General features: G+C 41.8%; 2 protein-coding genes across 2 annotated transcripts in view; both read right to left on the bottom strand.

The window, feature by feature from the left end:
• LOC114525803 overlaps positions 1–16,989 on the bottom strand; it is a 231,355-nt gene that overhangs the window by 59,883 nt on the left and 154,483 nt on the right. The window lies entirely within an intron of this gene.
• LOC114525804 overlaps positions 13,587–16,989 on the bottom strand; it is a 71,478-nt gene continuing 68,075 nt past the window's right edge. Inside the window, exons 35-39 of the mRNA XM_028547235.1 lie at positions 16,733–16,889; positions 16,337–16,394; positions 15,939–16,213; positions 15,502–15,691; positions 13,587–15,144 (exon numbers count right to left, since the gene is read on the bottom strand). Coding sequence (XP_028403036.1) covers positions 13,877–15,144; positions 15,502–15,691; positions 15,939–16,213; positions 16,337–16,394; positions 16,733–16,889 — 1,948 coding nt within the window. The 3' untranslated portion in view covers positions 13,587–13,876. The remainder of the gene's footprint in view (positions 15,145–15,501; positions 15,692–15,938; positions 16,214–16,336; positions 16,395–16,732; positions 16,890–16,989) is intronic.

The following is a 16,989-nucleotide window of genomic DNA, read 5'->3' as shown; positions in this document are numbered from 1 at the left end:
GATCGCTTTTGACCACGAGTGGAAATAACCGTAGCAGTATTAAGGGATTGAGATCGTTTTGGAAAACCAAACAAAATAATGGTAGTGGAAATAAGAGATTGAAATCGTATTTTACTAAGGGATTGAGATCGTTCCTGACCACTAGTGGAAATAACGGGAAAACCAATAAAGGACTCAGATCGTATTTGACCACCAGTGGACATAACCGTTGCATCACTGAACGATTGAGATCGTATTTGACCACCAGTGGAAGTAACGGAAGCATCACTAAGGGATTCAGATCGTATTTGACCACCAGTAGACATAACGGTAGCAGTGCTAAGGGATTGAGATCGTTTGTGACTACCAGTAGACATAACGGTAGCAGTGCTAACGAATTGACGTCGTTTGTGATTACCAGTGGACATAACAGTAGCAGTGCTTAGGGATTGAGATCGTTTGTAATTACCAGTGGACATAACGGTAGCAGTGCTAAGCGATTGAGATCGTTTGTGACCACCAGTGGACATAACGGCATCAGCGCTAAAGGCTTGAGATCGTATTTGACCACCAGTGGACATAACGGTAGCAGTGCTAAGGGATTGAGATCGTTGGTGACCACCAGTAGACATAACGGCATCAGTGCTAAGGGATTGAGATCGTATTTGACCACCAGTGGACATAAAGGCATTAGCAGTGGTAAGGGATTGAAATCCTTTGTGACCACCGGTAGACATAACGGTAGCAGTGCTAAGGGATTGAGATTGTTTTTGACCACCAGTGGACATAACGGTAGATGTACTAAGGGATTGAGATCGTTTGTGACGACCAGTGGACATAACGGTAGCAATGCTAAGAGATTGAGATCGTTTGTGACTACCAGAGGACATAACGGTAGCAGTGCTAAGGGATTGAGATCGTTTGTGACTACCAGTGGACATAACGGTAGCAGTGCTAAGAGATTGAGATCGTTTGTGACTACCAGTGGACAAAACGGTAGCAGTGCTAAGAGATTGAGATCGTTTGTGACTACCAGTGGACATAACAGTAGCAGTGCTAAGGGATTGAGATAGTTTCTGAGTACCTGTGGACATAACGGTAGCAGTGCTAATGGATCGAGATCGTTCCTGACCACCAGTGGAAATAACGACAGCAGTGCTAAGGGATTGAGATTCTTTGTGACCACCAGTGGAAATAATGGCAGCAGTGCTAAGGGATTGAGATTCTTTGTGACCACCAGTGGAAATAATGGCAGCAGTGCTAAGGGATTGAGATTGTTTGTGATCACCAGTGGACATAATGGTAGCAGTGCTAGAGGATTGAGATCGTATTTGACCACCAGTGGACAAAACGGCATCAGCGCTAAGGGATTGAAATCCTTTGTGACCACCAGTAGACATAACGGCAGCAGTGCTAAGGAATTGAGATTGTTTATGATCACCAGTGGACATAACGGCAGCAGTGCTAAGGGATTGAAATCCTTTGTGACCACCAGTAGACATAACGGCAGCAGTGCTAAGGGATTGAGATGGTTTGTGATTACCAGAGGACATAACGGCATCAGCGCTAAGGGATTGAGATCGTATTTGACCACCAGTGGACATAACGGTAGATGTGCTAAGGGATTGAGATCGTTTGTGACGACCAGTGGACATACCGGTAGCAGTGATAAGAGATTGAGATCGTTTGTGATCACCAGTGGAGATAACGGTAGCAGTGCTAAGAGATTGAGATCGTTTGTGACGACCAGTGGACATAACGGTAGCAGTGCTAAGATATTGAGATCGTTTGTGATCACCAGTGGACATAACGGTAGTAGTGCTAAGGGATTGAGATCGTTTGTGACGACCAGTGGACATAACCGTAGCAGTGCTAAGAGATTGAGATAGTTTGTGACGACCAGTGGACATAACGGTAGCAGTGCTAAGAGATTGAGATCGTTTGTGACCACCAGTGGACATAACGGTAGCAGTGCTAAGAGATTGAGATCGTTTGTGACTACCAGTGGACATAACGTAGCAGTGCTAAGAGATTGAGATAGTTTGTGACCACCAGTGGACATAACGGCAGCAGTGCTAAGGGATTGAGATTGTTTGTGACCACCAGTGGACATAACGGTAGCAGTGCTAAGAGATTGAGATCGTTTGTGACCACCAGTGGACATAACGGCAGCAGTGCTAAGGGATTGAGATCGTTTGTGACGACCAGTGGACATAACCGTAGCAGTATTAAGAGATTGAGATAGTTTGTGAGTACCTGTGACATAACGGCAGCAGTGCTAAGGATCGAGATCGTTCCTGACCACCGGACATAACGACAGCAGTGCTAAGGATTGAGATTTTTGTGACCACCAGTGAAATAACGGTAGCAGTGCTAAGGGATTCAGATTGTTTGTGACCACCAGTGGACATAAGGGTAGCAGTGCTAAGGGATTGAGATCGTTTGTGACCACCAGTGGACATAACGACAGCAGTGCTAAAGGATTGAGATTTTTTGTGACCACCAGTGAAAATAACGGTAGCAGTGCTAAGGGATTCAGATTGTTTGTGACCACCAGTGGACATAAGGGTAGCAGTGATAAGGGATTGAGATCGTTTGTGACCACCAGTGGACATAAAGGCAGCAGCGCTAAGGGATTGAGATTGTTTGTGACCACCAGTGGACATAACGGAAGCAGTGCTAAGGAATTGAGATCGTTTTGACCACCAGTGGAATAACGTAGCACTAAGGGACTGAGATCTTATTTTGCCACCAGTGGAAATAATCGTATCAGCACTAAGGGATTGAGATCGCATTTGACCACCAGTGGACATAACGGCAGCAGTGCTACGGGATTGAGATTGTTTGTGACCACCAGTGGACATAACGGCATCAGCGCTAAAGGATTGAGATCGTATTTGACCACCAGTGGACATAACGGCATCAGCACTAAGGGATTGAGATCGTATTTGAGCACCAGTGGACATAACGGCAGCAGTGCTATGGGATGCAGATCGTAGTTGACCACCAGTGGACATAACGGTAGCAGTGCTATGGGATGCAGATCGTAGTTGACCACCAGTGGACATAACGGTAGCAGTGCTATGGGATGCAGATTGTTTGTGACCACCAGTGGACATAACGGTAGGAGTGCTATGGGATGCAGATCGTAGTTGACCACCAGTGGACATAACGGCAGCAGTGCTATGGGATGCAGATCGTAGTTGACCACCAGTGGAAATAACGGTAGCATCACTAAGGGATTGAGTTTGTTTGTGACCACCAGTGGACGTAACAGCAGCAGTGCTCAGGGATTGAGATTGTTCGTAATCACTAGTGGACATAACGGTAGCAGTGCTCAGGGATTGAGATTGTTTGTGACCACCAGTGGATATAACAGCAGCAGTGCTCAGGAATTGAGATTGTTTGTGATCACCAGTGGACATAACAGCAGCAGTTCTAAGGGATTGAGATTGTTTGTGACCACCAGTGGACATAACGGCAGCAGTGCTCAGGGATTGAGATTGTTTGTGATCACCAGTGGACATAAGGGTAGCAGTGCTCAGGGATTGAGATTGTTTGTGACCACCAGTGGACATAACAGCAGCAGTGCTAAGGGATTGAGATTGTTTGTGATCACCAGTGGACATAAGGGTAGCAGTGCTCAGGGATTGAGATTGTTTGTGACCACCAGTGGACATAACAGCAGCAGTGCTCAGAGATAGAGATTGTTTCTGACCACCAGTGGACATAAAGGTACCAGTGCTCAGGGATTGAGATTGTTTGTGATCACCAGTGAACATAAGGGTAGAAGTTCTAAGGGATTGAGATTGCTTGTGACCACCAGTGGACATAACAGCAGCAGTGCTCAGGGATTGAGATTGTTTGTGATCACCAGTGGACATAACGGTAGCAGTGCTCAGGGATAGAGATTGTTTGTGACCACCAGTGGACATAACAGCAGCGGTGCTCAGGGATTGATATTGTTTGTGACCACCAGTGGACATAACGGTAGCAGTGCTCAGGGATAGAGATTGTTTGTGACCACCAGTGGACATAACAGCAGCAGTGCTCAGGGATAGAGATTGTTTGTGACCACCAGTGGACATAACAGCAGCAGTGCTGAGGGATAGAGATTGTTTGTGACCACCAGTGGACATAACGGTAGCAGTGCTCAGGGATAGAGATTTTTTGTGACCACCAGTGGAAATAACGGTAGCAGTGCTCAGGGATTGAGATTGTTTGTGACCACCAGTGGACATAACGGTAGCAGTGCTAAGGGATTGAGTTTGTTTGTGACCACCAGTGGACATAACGGTAGCAGTGCTCAGGGATAGAGATTGTTTGTGACCACCAGTGGACATAACGGTAGCAGTGCTCAGGGATTGAGATTGTTTGTGACCACTAGTGGACATAACGGCAGCAGTGCTAAGGGATTGAGATTGTTTGTGACTACCAGTGGACATAACGGCAGCAGTGCTCAGGGATTGAAACTGTTTGTGACCACCAGTGGACATAACGGTAGCAGTGATAAGGGATTGAGATTGTTTGTGATCACTAGTGGACATAACGGTAGCAGTGCTAAGGGATTGAGATTGTTTCTGACCACCAGTGGACATAGCGGCAGCAGTGCCCAGGGATTGAGATTGTTTGTGACCACCAGTTGACATAACAGCAGCAGTGCTCAAGGATTGAGATTGTTTGTGACCACCAATGGACATAACGGTAGCAGTGCTAAGGGATCGAGACTGTTTGTGACCACCAGAAAACATAACGGCAGCAGTGCTCAGAGATTGAGAATGTTTATGATCACCAGTGGACATGACAGCAGCAGTGCTCAGGGATTGAGAATGTTTGTGATCACCAGTGGACATAACGGTAGCAGTGCTCAAGGATTGAGATTGTTTGTGATCACCAGTGGACATAACATCAGCAGTGCTCAGGGATTGAGATTGTTTGTGATCATCAGTGGACATAACGGTAGCAGTGCTAAGGGATTGAGATTCTTTGTGATCACCAGTGGACATAACGGCAGCAGTGATCAGGGATTGAGATTGTTTATGATCACCAGTGGACATAACGGCAGCAGTGCTCAGGGATTGAGATTGTTTGTGATCACCAGTGGACATAACGGTAGCAGTGCTCAGGGATTGAGATTGTTTGTGACCACCAGTGGACATAACGGCAGCAGTGCTCAGAGATTGAGAATGTTTATGATCACCAGTGGACATAACAGCAGCAGTGCTCAGGGATTGAGATTGTTTGTGATCACCAGTGGACATAACGGTAGCAGTGCTCAAGGATTGAGATTGTTTGTGATCACCAGTGGACATAACATCAGCAGTGCTCAGGGATTGAGATTGTTTGTGATCATCAGTGGACATAACGGTAGCAGTGCTAAGGGATTGAGATTCTTTGTGACCACCAGTGGACATAACGGCAGCAGTGCTCAGAGATTGAGATTGTTTGTGACCACCAGTGGACATAACGGTAGCAGTGCTCAGGGATTGAGATTGTTTGTGATCATCAGTGGACATAACGGTAGCAGTGCTAAGGGATTGAGATTCTTTGTGATCACCAGTGGACATAACGGTAGCAGCGCTCAAGGATTGAGATTGTTTGTGACCACCAGTGGACATAACGGTAGCAGTGCTCAGGGATTGTGATTGTATGTGGCCACCAGTTGACATAACAGCAGCAGTGATCAAGGATTGAGATTCTTTGTGATCACCAGTGGACAAAACGGTAGCAGTGCTCCGGGATTGAGATTGTTTGTGATCACCAGTGGACATAAGGGTAGCAGTGCTAAGGGATTGAGATTGTTTGTGATCACCAGTGGACATAACGGTAGCAGTGCTCAGGGATTGAGATTGTTTGTGACCACCAATGGACATAACGGCAGCAGTGCTCAGAGATTGAGAATGTTTATGATCACCAGTGGACATAACAGCAGCAGTGCTCAGGGATTGAGATTGTTTGTGATCACCAGTGGACATAACGGGAGCAGTGCTCATGGATTGAGATTGTTTGTGACCACCATTGGACATAACGGCAGCAGTGCTCAGAGATTGAGAATGTTTATGATCACCAGTGGACATAACGGTAGCAGCGCTCAGGGATTGAGATTGTTTTTGATCACCAGTGGACATAACGGTAGCAGTGCTAAGGGATTGATATTGTATTTTACCACCATTGGAAATAACCGTAGCAGTATTACTGGATTGAGACCGTTTTGGACCACCAGACGAATTAACCTTCGTAGAAATGAGGGATTGAAGTGTTATTTTACCACCAGTGGAAATAATCGCATCAGCAGTGGTAAGGGATTGAGATTGTTTGCGACCACCAGTGGACATAACGGTAGCAGTGCTAAGGGATTGAGATTGTTTGTGACCACCAGTGGACATAACAGCAGCAGTGCTCAGAGATTGAGATTGTTTGTCACCACCAGTGGACATAACGGTAGCAGTGCTCAGGGATTGAGATTGTTTGTGACCACCAGTGGAAATAACGGCAGCAGTGCTCAGGGATTGAGATTGTTTGTGACCACCAGTGGACATAAGGGTAGCAGTGCTCAGGGATAGAGATTGTTTGTGACCACCAGTGGACATAAGGGTAGCAGTGCTCAGGGATAGAGATTGTTTGTGACTACCAGTGGAAATAACGGCAGCAGTGCTAAGGGATTGAGATTGTTTGTGACCACCAGTGGACATAACGGTAGCAGTGCTCAGGGATTGAGATTGTTTGTGACCACCAGTGGAAATAACGGCAGCAGTGCTCAGGGATTGAGATTGTTTGTGACTACCAGTGGACATAAGGGTAGCAGTGCTCAGGGATTGAGATTGTTTGTGACCACCAGTGGAAATAACGGCAGCAGTGCTAAGGGATTGAGATTGTTTGTGACCACCAGTGGACATAACGGCAGCAGTGCTAAGGGATTGAGATCGTATTTGACCACCAGACGAAATAACCGTCGTGGAAATAAGGGATTGAGATCGTTTTTGATCTACAGTGGAAATAACGGTAGCAGTACTAGGGATTGAAGATCGTTTTTGACGACCAGTGGAAATAACAGTAGCAACACTATGGGACTCAGATCGTATTTGACCACCACTTGGAATAACGGTAGCAACACTAAAGGATTGAGATGGTTTCTGACCACCACTTGGAATAACGGTAGCAGCACTGAGGGATTCAGATCGTATTTGACCGACAGTGGAAGCAACGGTAGCAGCACTAAGAGATTGAGATGGTGTTTGACCACCAGTAGAAGTAACGGTAGCAGTACTAAGAGATTGAGATCGTTCCTGGCCTCCAGTGGGAATAACGGTAGGAGCTCTAAGGGATTCAGATCGTATTTGACCACCAGTGGAAGTAACGGTAGCAGTACTAAGAGATTGAGTTTGTTTTTGACTACCAGTAGGAATAACTGGAGCAGTTGGGTGAACTGGACGGCTTAATGCTTCCTCTAAAAAATAGCAAAAAGGCTTTAACTAAAACACCAACATTACGCGATGACAGCAAAATCCTATATTCAGTATGCGAATACGCTTGCGCTACACTCGCCCTCGTCTCTCTAGCATAGCTCTCAGCCCATATACAACTCGAGCTCGCGGTATAATTGTTAAATGTACAGGGTGCATCAGAAAAAAACTAGATAAACTTTCCGGAAACTATCAATTGATCAAAATATCTTAGCATATCTTAGCAACTGTAAAAACCATCAGAAAAATGAACCTAGAAAAAGCCGGAGAGTGGTTTCTAAAAACATGATTTTAAAGTGGAACTCAAGTCTGTTTTGCGCGTCGGTTCTGTTCATAACAATGGTCGGAGGTCCCTCTCGAATTTATTTTGGACACTTTTTAAGAAATCCAATACCCAGGGATCGAATATCACGCGTATATCGCGTGTAATTCCATAACCATGCAGTACCCACCCAATGCCACACCATGCAGCCAGTTCATATATGGTTCCCCACATTTTTTCTTTAAAAATAACTGTGTAATAGCAAAACAAGTAAAAAAATTATTCCTGTGGCTTACTTTGTTGGAAATGAGAGATCAGGAACAGTAAACATAACAAGTTTGGAGTGAAGTGAACGGCCATGTTACCTGCAAAGATTTAAACACCGCCATTTATTCAGGTGATCTTCACTTATTTAAACTTGTACTTGGCGTGACAACCAGGGTTGCCAGATTACTGAAAGAAGAAGCCAGACATTGTTATCCCTTTGTCTGGCTTAAATTTTTTTGTTTCAAAGAAAGAAAACAACAAAATTTATTCAGTAATCTGGCAACCCTGGACACAACAGGAAATACTCCTCGGTGGAATTGATTTTAGAGTTTCGTGCGAGGTTGTAATTATTATTAAAGGTGGGTTATTTATAATATAATATAAGTGCAGGTAGTGTAAACAAACGCTCTGTTTACATATGGAATCGCCGCATGCTCTCTTTAATACTGGGATATATATTTATTTTTTCCGGTCCAATATCCACGCTTCTTTGACTTTGCCAACAAAATTGCCTTGTTTGCGGTCTAGTTTTTTTAAAAGTTCATTCAAACTTTTGTACACATGCTTAGCTTGACTAAAATTTTCGGGTTTCATTATAAAAACCACATTATTCATCGGTTTTGCTCGGTCTTACTTTTTGGCCTGTGCCTCGCGTTTTTAATCTGATGAAGTTTTAAATATTACATAATATCTGTTTAACAATTTACATATAACTTTAAAAAGGAATACAGCATTCCAGCAGACTCGAGTTTGCTAGGACACCTGTTCTCATGTAATGTAATTTAGACTTACGCATTTACATTAACATAGTATTAAGGGTACTTCCGACTTACCGAACTCTCAGCCTTGAGATGTTGTACATTGAGAAATTCATTAAAATCAGGGCAATCCGGGATAAAAATATCCTTGGCGAGAACATGGCAAAATTAGCTAGTTGGAAATTCAAGTAAGAACTCGTCAACAGTTGCTTGCGGTCCACGCAATGTCGATTAACAGAACTTGGTGTCATGGTAACGGGACTAAGTGGCAAAATTAGCAGGTAAGTGATAAACTATGTTATATATAGAAACACAAAACACCTGATTGACAAATCATAGCGACCAAAATACGTCACGTGAACATTAGTAGCTTTATATATACCTGTTCAACAACTATATTGTTAAACAGTTCGTCAAAAGGATTTAAAAACAATTGCTAAATGGCTTCTGTGTTTGGATGGCCTTACCCAAATACGCGGGAATGTTGCAAGAAAGAAAAGCGCGCGAAACACGAGCCCAAGGCGAGTGATTTTGCGAGCTTTTCTTTACCCGAGAGAGTGTTTGGAAATGTTTGGAAATCGTTTTACAGATTTGTAGTTATTTATATAAACGTAAACTTTGATCTTAGCCAACCGCCTTTAACGATATTTCCCCGAAGTCTCGCTATGGTCTCGCCACACAGTGAAGTTTCACACGCGAGGCGAGATTCTCTCGTGTGCGCGGATATAGTTTATAGACTACCACTCAACCAAAGACCCGTTTTTACACTTTTGCCGTGATTTTATGTGCGGTTTTCTTCTTCTGAGAGATATGAACGAGTCTTAAGTTACGAATGCTCTTGTGTTTACGAGTTCCTATTTAAACACCCGTAACTAATTTACTCGTTCACATCTATGAAAGGAAGAAAATCGCACATAAAATCGCAAGAGTAAACGGGCCCAAATATTACATCATTCGCATCAGTGTTGTTTATGACATACGACGACTTGTGCAACTTTTAAACGAGATGATGCACACGCATTCACTGGGCACAAGAAAAGGAATGTCAATTGAGGCCGATTTATGAACAAATTCGAAAATGATATAGGCGTAGCTTGTTGCTTGTTTTTCGACAATAACAAATCGTCAATGAAAATTAGGAAATAAACTAAATTTGATTAATCTCCATCAAGTAAATTTCCAAACACGTGAAACAACACGTTACAATTATCATGAAGAACAAGGTATTTTTTATATTCATTTAAAAGTAATCGACAAATTTGTTTATATATTTTTAACCTAATCTAATCACAATGCCTTAATTTACGCAGTCAAACTGGGTGTTTTCTTGCGGACTGTGAAATGTTGCAATATTGTGACGAAATGTTGCAATATTGATTTTGAATTTAGGTTTATGTTATGTTTATAGTCGTTAGCAACGGTCGCCTGCGATTGCCCCCTCTCAACTTTTTAAAACCTGTTGCTATTTGTTACTCGTTTCAAAAAATTTAAGTGAGTGGCTTATTGCAGTATAAATATGGTTCGGTATCAATCGCTTGGTTGGAACTTCGCTTTTCAAAAGAGAAAATACAGTGTAGCTTTATGCTCTTTGAGATATAATGTACAAATCATGGCGCACCGACCTAATTAGTTAACCTGCACCGTAGAACGAGAACGAACGAGTAGCCTCATTAACTGAACGAGAGTACGGTTCACAATCGTTCAAATAGATGGTTTCTATTGGCTAAAACAAGTTTATTATCATATTTGTTTGTAAACTTTAAGCCATAGCATGCATATTTTGGTCAGGTAATTTTGTGTTGTGATATCGTCTATATTATACGGTTACAACAGGGGGCATGCAACAAGATGACGATGATTGATGAACTGTAATGGTAACATCCCAAACTGAGGAATAACTAAGTTGAATAATATTATATATAGAACCCTGAGTATTTTACCGAAGTCGTCGATTCGTAAACTCAATTGAATTTTATAGTTACAGGTCGTGTTAAGTAGCCTCAATGCAATTATTACAACAATTCTTAAGCATTTCTTCATGTGTTTTAAGACATTTGCATATACGTGTATTCATATCAAATTCCAGGTGGATTTGCAATTGTGCGAACTACGAATGAGCTGTTTGAAAAAGCATGGCAGACGACGTAGAGGTTTTAAACATAGTGCTATTAAATTTGCACAACGCCGTTCAGGCAATATATTCAATGGAAGGAAGAGCAGACAAGCGAGATCGAAGCGACTGACGACAATTATTTGACTACGTTAGTCGCCTGTATAATGCAACTATATGATTTGTCTGCTATAATAGCAACGTGCACTCAAGCTATTTTACCAACAGCTCGTATTGAACAGATTCTTTCTCCAGATTTTTTCGGTTCAAACTTCCCGGGAAGGGATTTCTATAGTGAATTGAAAGGTGTGAACACTTGTTCTGAACTATGATGGGCAATAGCGTAGAATAATTTAGACGCATCGTTCAAAAAATGATCAAATTCGTCGTTATTTGTAGTAGCCTATAGAATGTACCTATAGAAATCAAATGCCTTTACTAAATAGTTCTTTGCTCTCTTACAATGAAATCAAGAAGCCTTCGTCTCACTGCACGCCGATTTCCAACATTTGCATATAGGTTCTGAACGTTATCAGGAAGTTCGGCAAATCTATCATGCCTTGCAATATCGTTTGCAATGACGTCCCAAATGGGACCATTCTCCATATACCGCTCATGAATTAATCGTCTTTCAACCTCACCTATGCGTCTTACTTGTCTTGCATTCATTTTTAAAAAAGTTAAAGAAATCCGGCCGCGAGCGATTTCAAAAAGATTGTCTCTTGCACAATGCAGCAAATAATTTAACTATCGTAATATAGCAGTTACTGCTGATTTGCATTTAAGTTTACTGTGGCTATGGAACTTATTATGATCCTGGGGTTTGAATATACGTTTTAACTGGCATGTTATGGAAATTACAATAATATCACAAAGTCGAGTTAAACTTAACGCTAAATAGTTTCTATCACATGAAATTCCTTTCTGTTATGATCACCTATTAGGCTCAAATAAAAAATGTGATGAAATTACAATTCTTTAGGCGTTTTCATGCAGTTACAAGATGTGAGATTTTTACGTGCGCATGCATGTGTATTGCATATCCCCAAATATATATCTAATGGTAATACATGTCTGTGTGTATCTTCTTTACGGCCTTAAGTTAAGACTATCTTCCACCATCCTTGATTGAATTAGCCGAAATGTAGTTTTTCTATCAGCACAACGACAGAAAAAATATACAAGCATTACAATACGGTTGAAAACATGTTTAGTACAAGCAAGCGACTTTTTGTCGCTCATTCGTTCGTCGCTTTCGTCCATTCGTACATATTTAAATATGCAAACCAATCAGCTTTTCGTAATTTCAATGAAAACATTAGCATACTTGCATATTCGTTCGTTCTCGTTTTACGGTGCAGGTTAACTATTTAACCCACTAGAAAGTGTCGAATAACATATATCTACCTTCTTAGTTCTTGTGCCAGGATGTAAACCAGGAACTCTTTCAACGCTTGCGATTGTCGAATTTGAGTCAGTGCATTAAGACAACAAAAAAGAAGTCATTGAACATGAAATCTGTACTCAAATATGTTCTCTCCAGGTCAAATTGACGAAATTATTAACTCCTCCTTCAACTGAGTAGACTAGATTGCAAGTCAGCAGATTATAAAACATCCTTCACACATTTAAGACATTTATTTGGATTAGGTCAATATTATACTTGTAATATTTTTAAATTGTGCATTAAGCCCCGTTTACACTACGCAAACTAACCCGCGTCGAACCCGGGTTAACGTTTTTTTAAGTATAAGGTTAGTTTGAACTCTGCTTTGAAGGTGGGTTCGCCCAGGGTCAAACCCGGGTTAACACAATGTAAACAAACCCAGAGTTCGACCCGTGTTGGTTTGGGTTGTGTAAACGAGGCTTCAGACTTTGCGTTTTCAAACCGTGCATTATTAATTCAACACAACGGGATATCGATATATGATATATTCCAATCCCTGTTTATATAACATTTATAGTACACGCGTGCTTATTGGTCGAGAAGCGTGTTTCTATTTAACAATTATTTGCCGAAGGCGAGGTGAATGTCGCTCAATAAAGTTTTTATTCAGCGATATTCACCGAGCTTGAGGTGGATGGCTGTTTTAGTATAATAACAAAGGTGATTTTTTGAAAAATTGAGTCTGATGTAGAAAATACATGTTTTACAAACGTAAACAAATACCTCGACAGGATTACGGCGATTCAAAATAAAACAATGTCTTCGCAAAATAAAGTTGAAAAGCGTTCTACAAAGTAGTTTTTATGTTGACAATAATTTTACCCCTAAGTTTTTCACTTCTTTTGTGCTTTCAGATAGAGTATTTTCGTCAAAATAACGTATTTCTTCATCTGTCAATTTCACAAAAACAACTCGCCGCCATTTTGAAAAATCCGCTTAGGTGATTATCGGGTAATAATCCGAGGTCACTCGACCAATCACAGGCCAGTATTTTCATTAATCACCTTTGTAATTATAGTAAAATTGTATAGAAACACAGTACTTTTCCTGCCGAAATTAACAGGCGAAGTAAAGTAATGAGGATTCGTAATCGATCGATTCATAGGAAATACTGTAGCATTTTAAAAAACATTGAAAATTATCTCTAAAAACTCGTGTATCTCATATTAATTTATTGAAGGATTAGCTGGTTGATTAAAATTAGAGTTAAAAAAAACGATTAGTGTTAGGATTAAGGTTAGGATTAGGTTTAGAATTAACTTTATTAAAATTAAAATTTGTTAATGAGGAAATTGGCCCACAATTCCGGCAGATAAGTTGCACTTGTAGCTAGAAAGCCTCGGTACAAAAAATTTTAAACGTTCTTTCAAATGATAATTAGTAACAATCCTGTAGGAGTAGTATTAGTATTTAGTATAACATACCAGGAGATCATCGATAGAGCTGTGCACGTGATTCCAGGCATTCATTGTGAACGACCTGCCATTATCGTCTAGAATCGATTACCTTAGAACGCCATTATTTGTTTTGTGATCAGTGCGATGTTGAAATCAGTGCAACAGTAAAAACAAGCAGATAAAAGTTCTGAGACTACATAGCATTCTCTTCCACATTTAAAGAGGTACGACTCTGATTGGCTCGCGATGGGGAACGGTCCTGCATTGGAAAGACCTGACTAGATCGAACATTGTCTTCCTCGTTTAAAGAGGAACGACTCTGATTGGCTCGCGATGGGGAAGGGTCCTGCATTGGAAAGACTGGACTAGATCGAACATTGTCTTCTTCGTTTAAAGAGGTACGACTCTGATTGGCTCGCGATGGGGAAGGGTCCTGCATTGGAAAGACTGGACTAGACCGAACGTTCTCTTCCTCGTTTAAAGAGGTACGACTCTGATTGGCTCGCGATGGGGAACGGTCCTGCATTGGAAAGACTGGACTAGACCGGACGTTCTCTTCCTCGTTTAAAGAGGTACGACTCTGATTGGCTCGCGATGGGGAACGGTCCTGCATTGGAAAGACTGGACTAGACCGGACGTTCTCTTCCTCGTTTAAAGAGGTACGACTCCGATCGGCTCGCGATGGGGAACGGTCCTGCATTGGAAAGACTGGACTAGACCGAACGTTCTCTTCCTCGTTTAAAGAGGTACGACTCTGATTGGCTCGCGATGGGGAACGGTTCTGCATTGGAAAGACTGGACTAGACCAAACGTTCTCTTCCTCGTTTAAAGAGGAACGACTCTGATTGGCTTGCGATGGGGAACGGTCCTGCATTGGAAAGACTGGACTAGACCGAACGTTCTCTTCCTCGTTTAAAGAGGTACGACTCTGATTGGCTCGCGATGGGGAACAGTCCTGCGTTGGAAAGACCTCACTAGAATGGACATTCTTTTCCTCGTTTAAAGAGGAACGGCTCTGGTTGGCTCGCAATGAGGAACGGTCCTGAATTGGAAAGACTCGACTAGAACGAACATTCTCTTCCTCGCTCACAGGGTTAAGACTCAGATGACTTTGTGATAGAGAACATTCCTTCACAACAGGAACGACCTGGCCAGATTTCTGTTTTCGGAAATCGTCAAAGGTTGAGATGGGCGATGCGCCTGATTCAACTTTGTCGAAAGCCGTATTGACTTCGGGAGTGACCCGTGTCCTTGATCTTCGCAGGTTGAAAGATATTGGCGATCTAGTTGAACGCAGTCTGGCTCTCTCGGTTTTATAAAGCCACGTGCTCTTACGCTCACGAATTTGTTTATCTCTCAGAGCCGAAATCTGCTGTTCTAAGGATTTGGCGAAATCCTCCAGTGACTTGCGACCCTCCGTTCTGAGGTATTCTGCGACTCGGAATGAAGGAATACTCTCTTCTGCGAAGGTAGAGACGAATAATTTAAGATCTTGGGATTATTTTATTGCACTTCGTTTAGAACGGAATGTTTTATAGAATAAGATATTCGTTAGGAGAACGAAAAATCAGAATTTAATGAATTAAGACAGGAAATACCGCACTTATGCGTAAACCATAAACGTGGATGCATGCAATAGCATGCAAAAAACATGTTTTGTAAAAAATTGCAGAAAAATTTTCAGGTCGTTTCAGATAAAAATTAATCTGAATTCATACACAGGATGCAAAACGGGAGAACAAAACACGCCTAGTGGACTGGAACTAGGAATTATGGCATGCGAATATTTATCACAATTCTACGACACAAAAAACTCACTCAGTTTCTCTCTTTTACTTTGCTTCTGTTTCTCCTTTCTCTTGTACCTTCCAAAATGCCAAATCAGGCCGAGGATAATTGCCACAGCTAACAAACTGATGGTAACTTTGGATGACTCTTGAAACGCTTCTGCTGAGGGATCAAATAAACCAGACGATTTCTCTTTGGCTTCGTCAGCCTCCTTTCTATCCTGTTGCAAAAAATATTCGGCAAATTCAAGCATCGAAGTCCCGAATTTTGCCAATAATATCCTAAATCCTGACTGTAGTTACAGCAAACAAATTACAGGAGGGAAATAACCCAAATTAATGATCGTAAGGGCAGCAAGATGAGAGCTAAAACAAGAAGCTTATCCTACGAGCATGAAGACGAATTTTCACATTTTCGCGAGCATTTCATCGTTTTTTCTACCTTTCGCCTTTCTAACGTTCACTTACAAGAGATATGGAATCTGTATTTTTTTCGACAATCAACGAGATCTTGGTCTTTTGCGCAGCCAGAGCTTGGCGAAATAATGGCGCGGCTTTGGCCATGTTTCCAGACAGGACAAAACCGTAACCAGTTGGATATTCTATTAGACGATTCAACTGGATATCTCCTCCTTCAAACATACTTTTCTTAGTTGCCGCAGCGTACATGTCAAGTAAAGCTCCTGACACCTCCTTGTTATGCATTGCGTTGATCAAATCTTCCATATTGTTGTAGGGAACAACTGAAAAATCAAATTAAATCTTTTACGCTAACAGGCTGTAGCCGCTCTATATAGTGCCTGGCATTATTTCAACATGAATCCTATTCTAAACAATCGTCTTGATCTTTACAGGGAATGCCTTACCATCTGCATTCTGTCTAACTGCCTTTGAGTATTCAGCAGAATTTAAAATAGCCCCGACCTAAAAGTCGAAATACAAGCAGTAAGCATTGGATTTACAGGAATGCTGATAGAGCATGCAATGATTAACTCTGAAAAATTAGGCAGAATTATTGGGAAAATACTGGTGAATTCCAGCCTAGATTTTTAGCCAAATTATTGCCGTTTTGAAAAGCACTTTCCCTTTCAGAAATCAGTCGTACAGTTTTGGCAAATTCAAACGATATCGCAAGATTATTAACCGTCACTTCTTTTCCTACATCAAAAGTAAACAGGCGAAATATCACTCGAGGTAAGCGAGATCATATGAACAGTCGCCCTATAGCTAGGAACTATATGCCTAAAAATTTCTTTTATTACCTGTGCGCCATACATTTTGTCTTCCTGTATAACTAATACTGACGTAATTGACGAGACAATCGCCCCCGTGACGATCGAAATAATCACGAGACCCATCAGAATCCAAACCGAAGCAAACAGACGACCGGGCACAGTAACTGGACTGCGATCACCGTATCTGAAACAAATTATGCACATTACTAAAAATGCTGGTGTTGTTACCTAGAATAAGGCACTTCAAATCATGGCGTTGATGCATAGGCAGCCCAAATTCGCGT

The sequence above is a fragment of the Dendronephthya gigantea genome, unplaced genomic scaffold (assembly GCF_004324835.1).
Source record: "Dendronephthya gigantea isolate DGI-Jeju-01 unplaced genomic scaffold, DenGig_1.0 000035F, whole genome shotgun sequence".
Taxonomy (NCBI): Eukaryota; Metazoa; Cnidaria; class Anthozoa; order Malacalcyonacea; family Nephtheidae; genus Dendronephthya; species Dendronephthya gigantea.
This window is presented reverse-complemented; position numbering and strand designations above follow the sequence as displayed.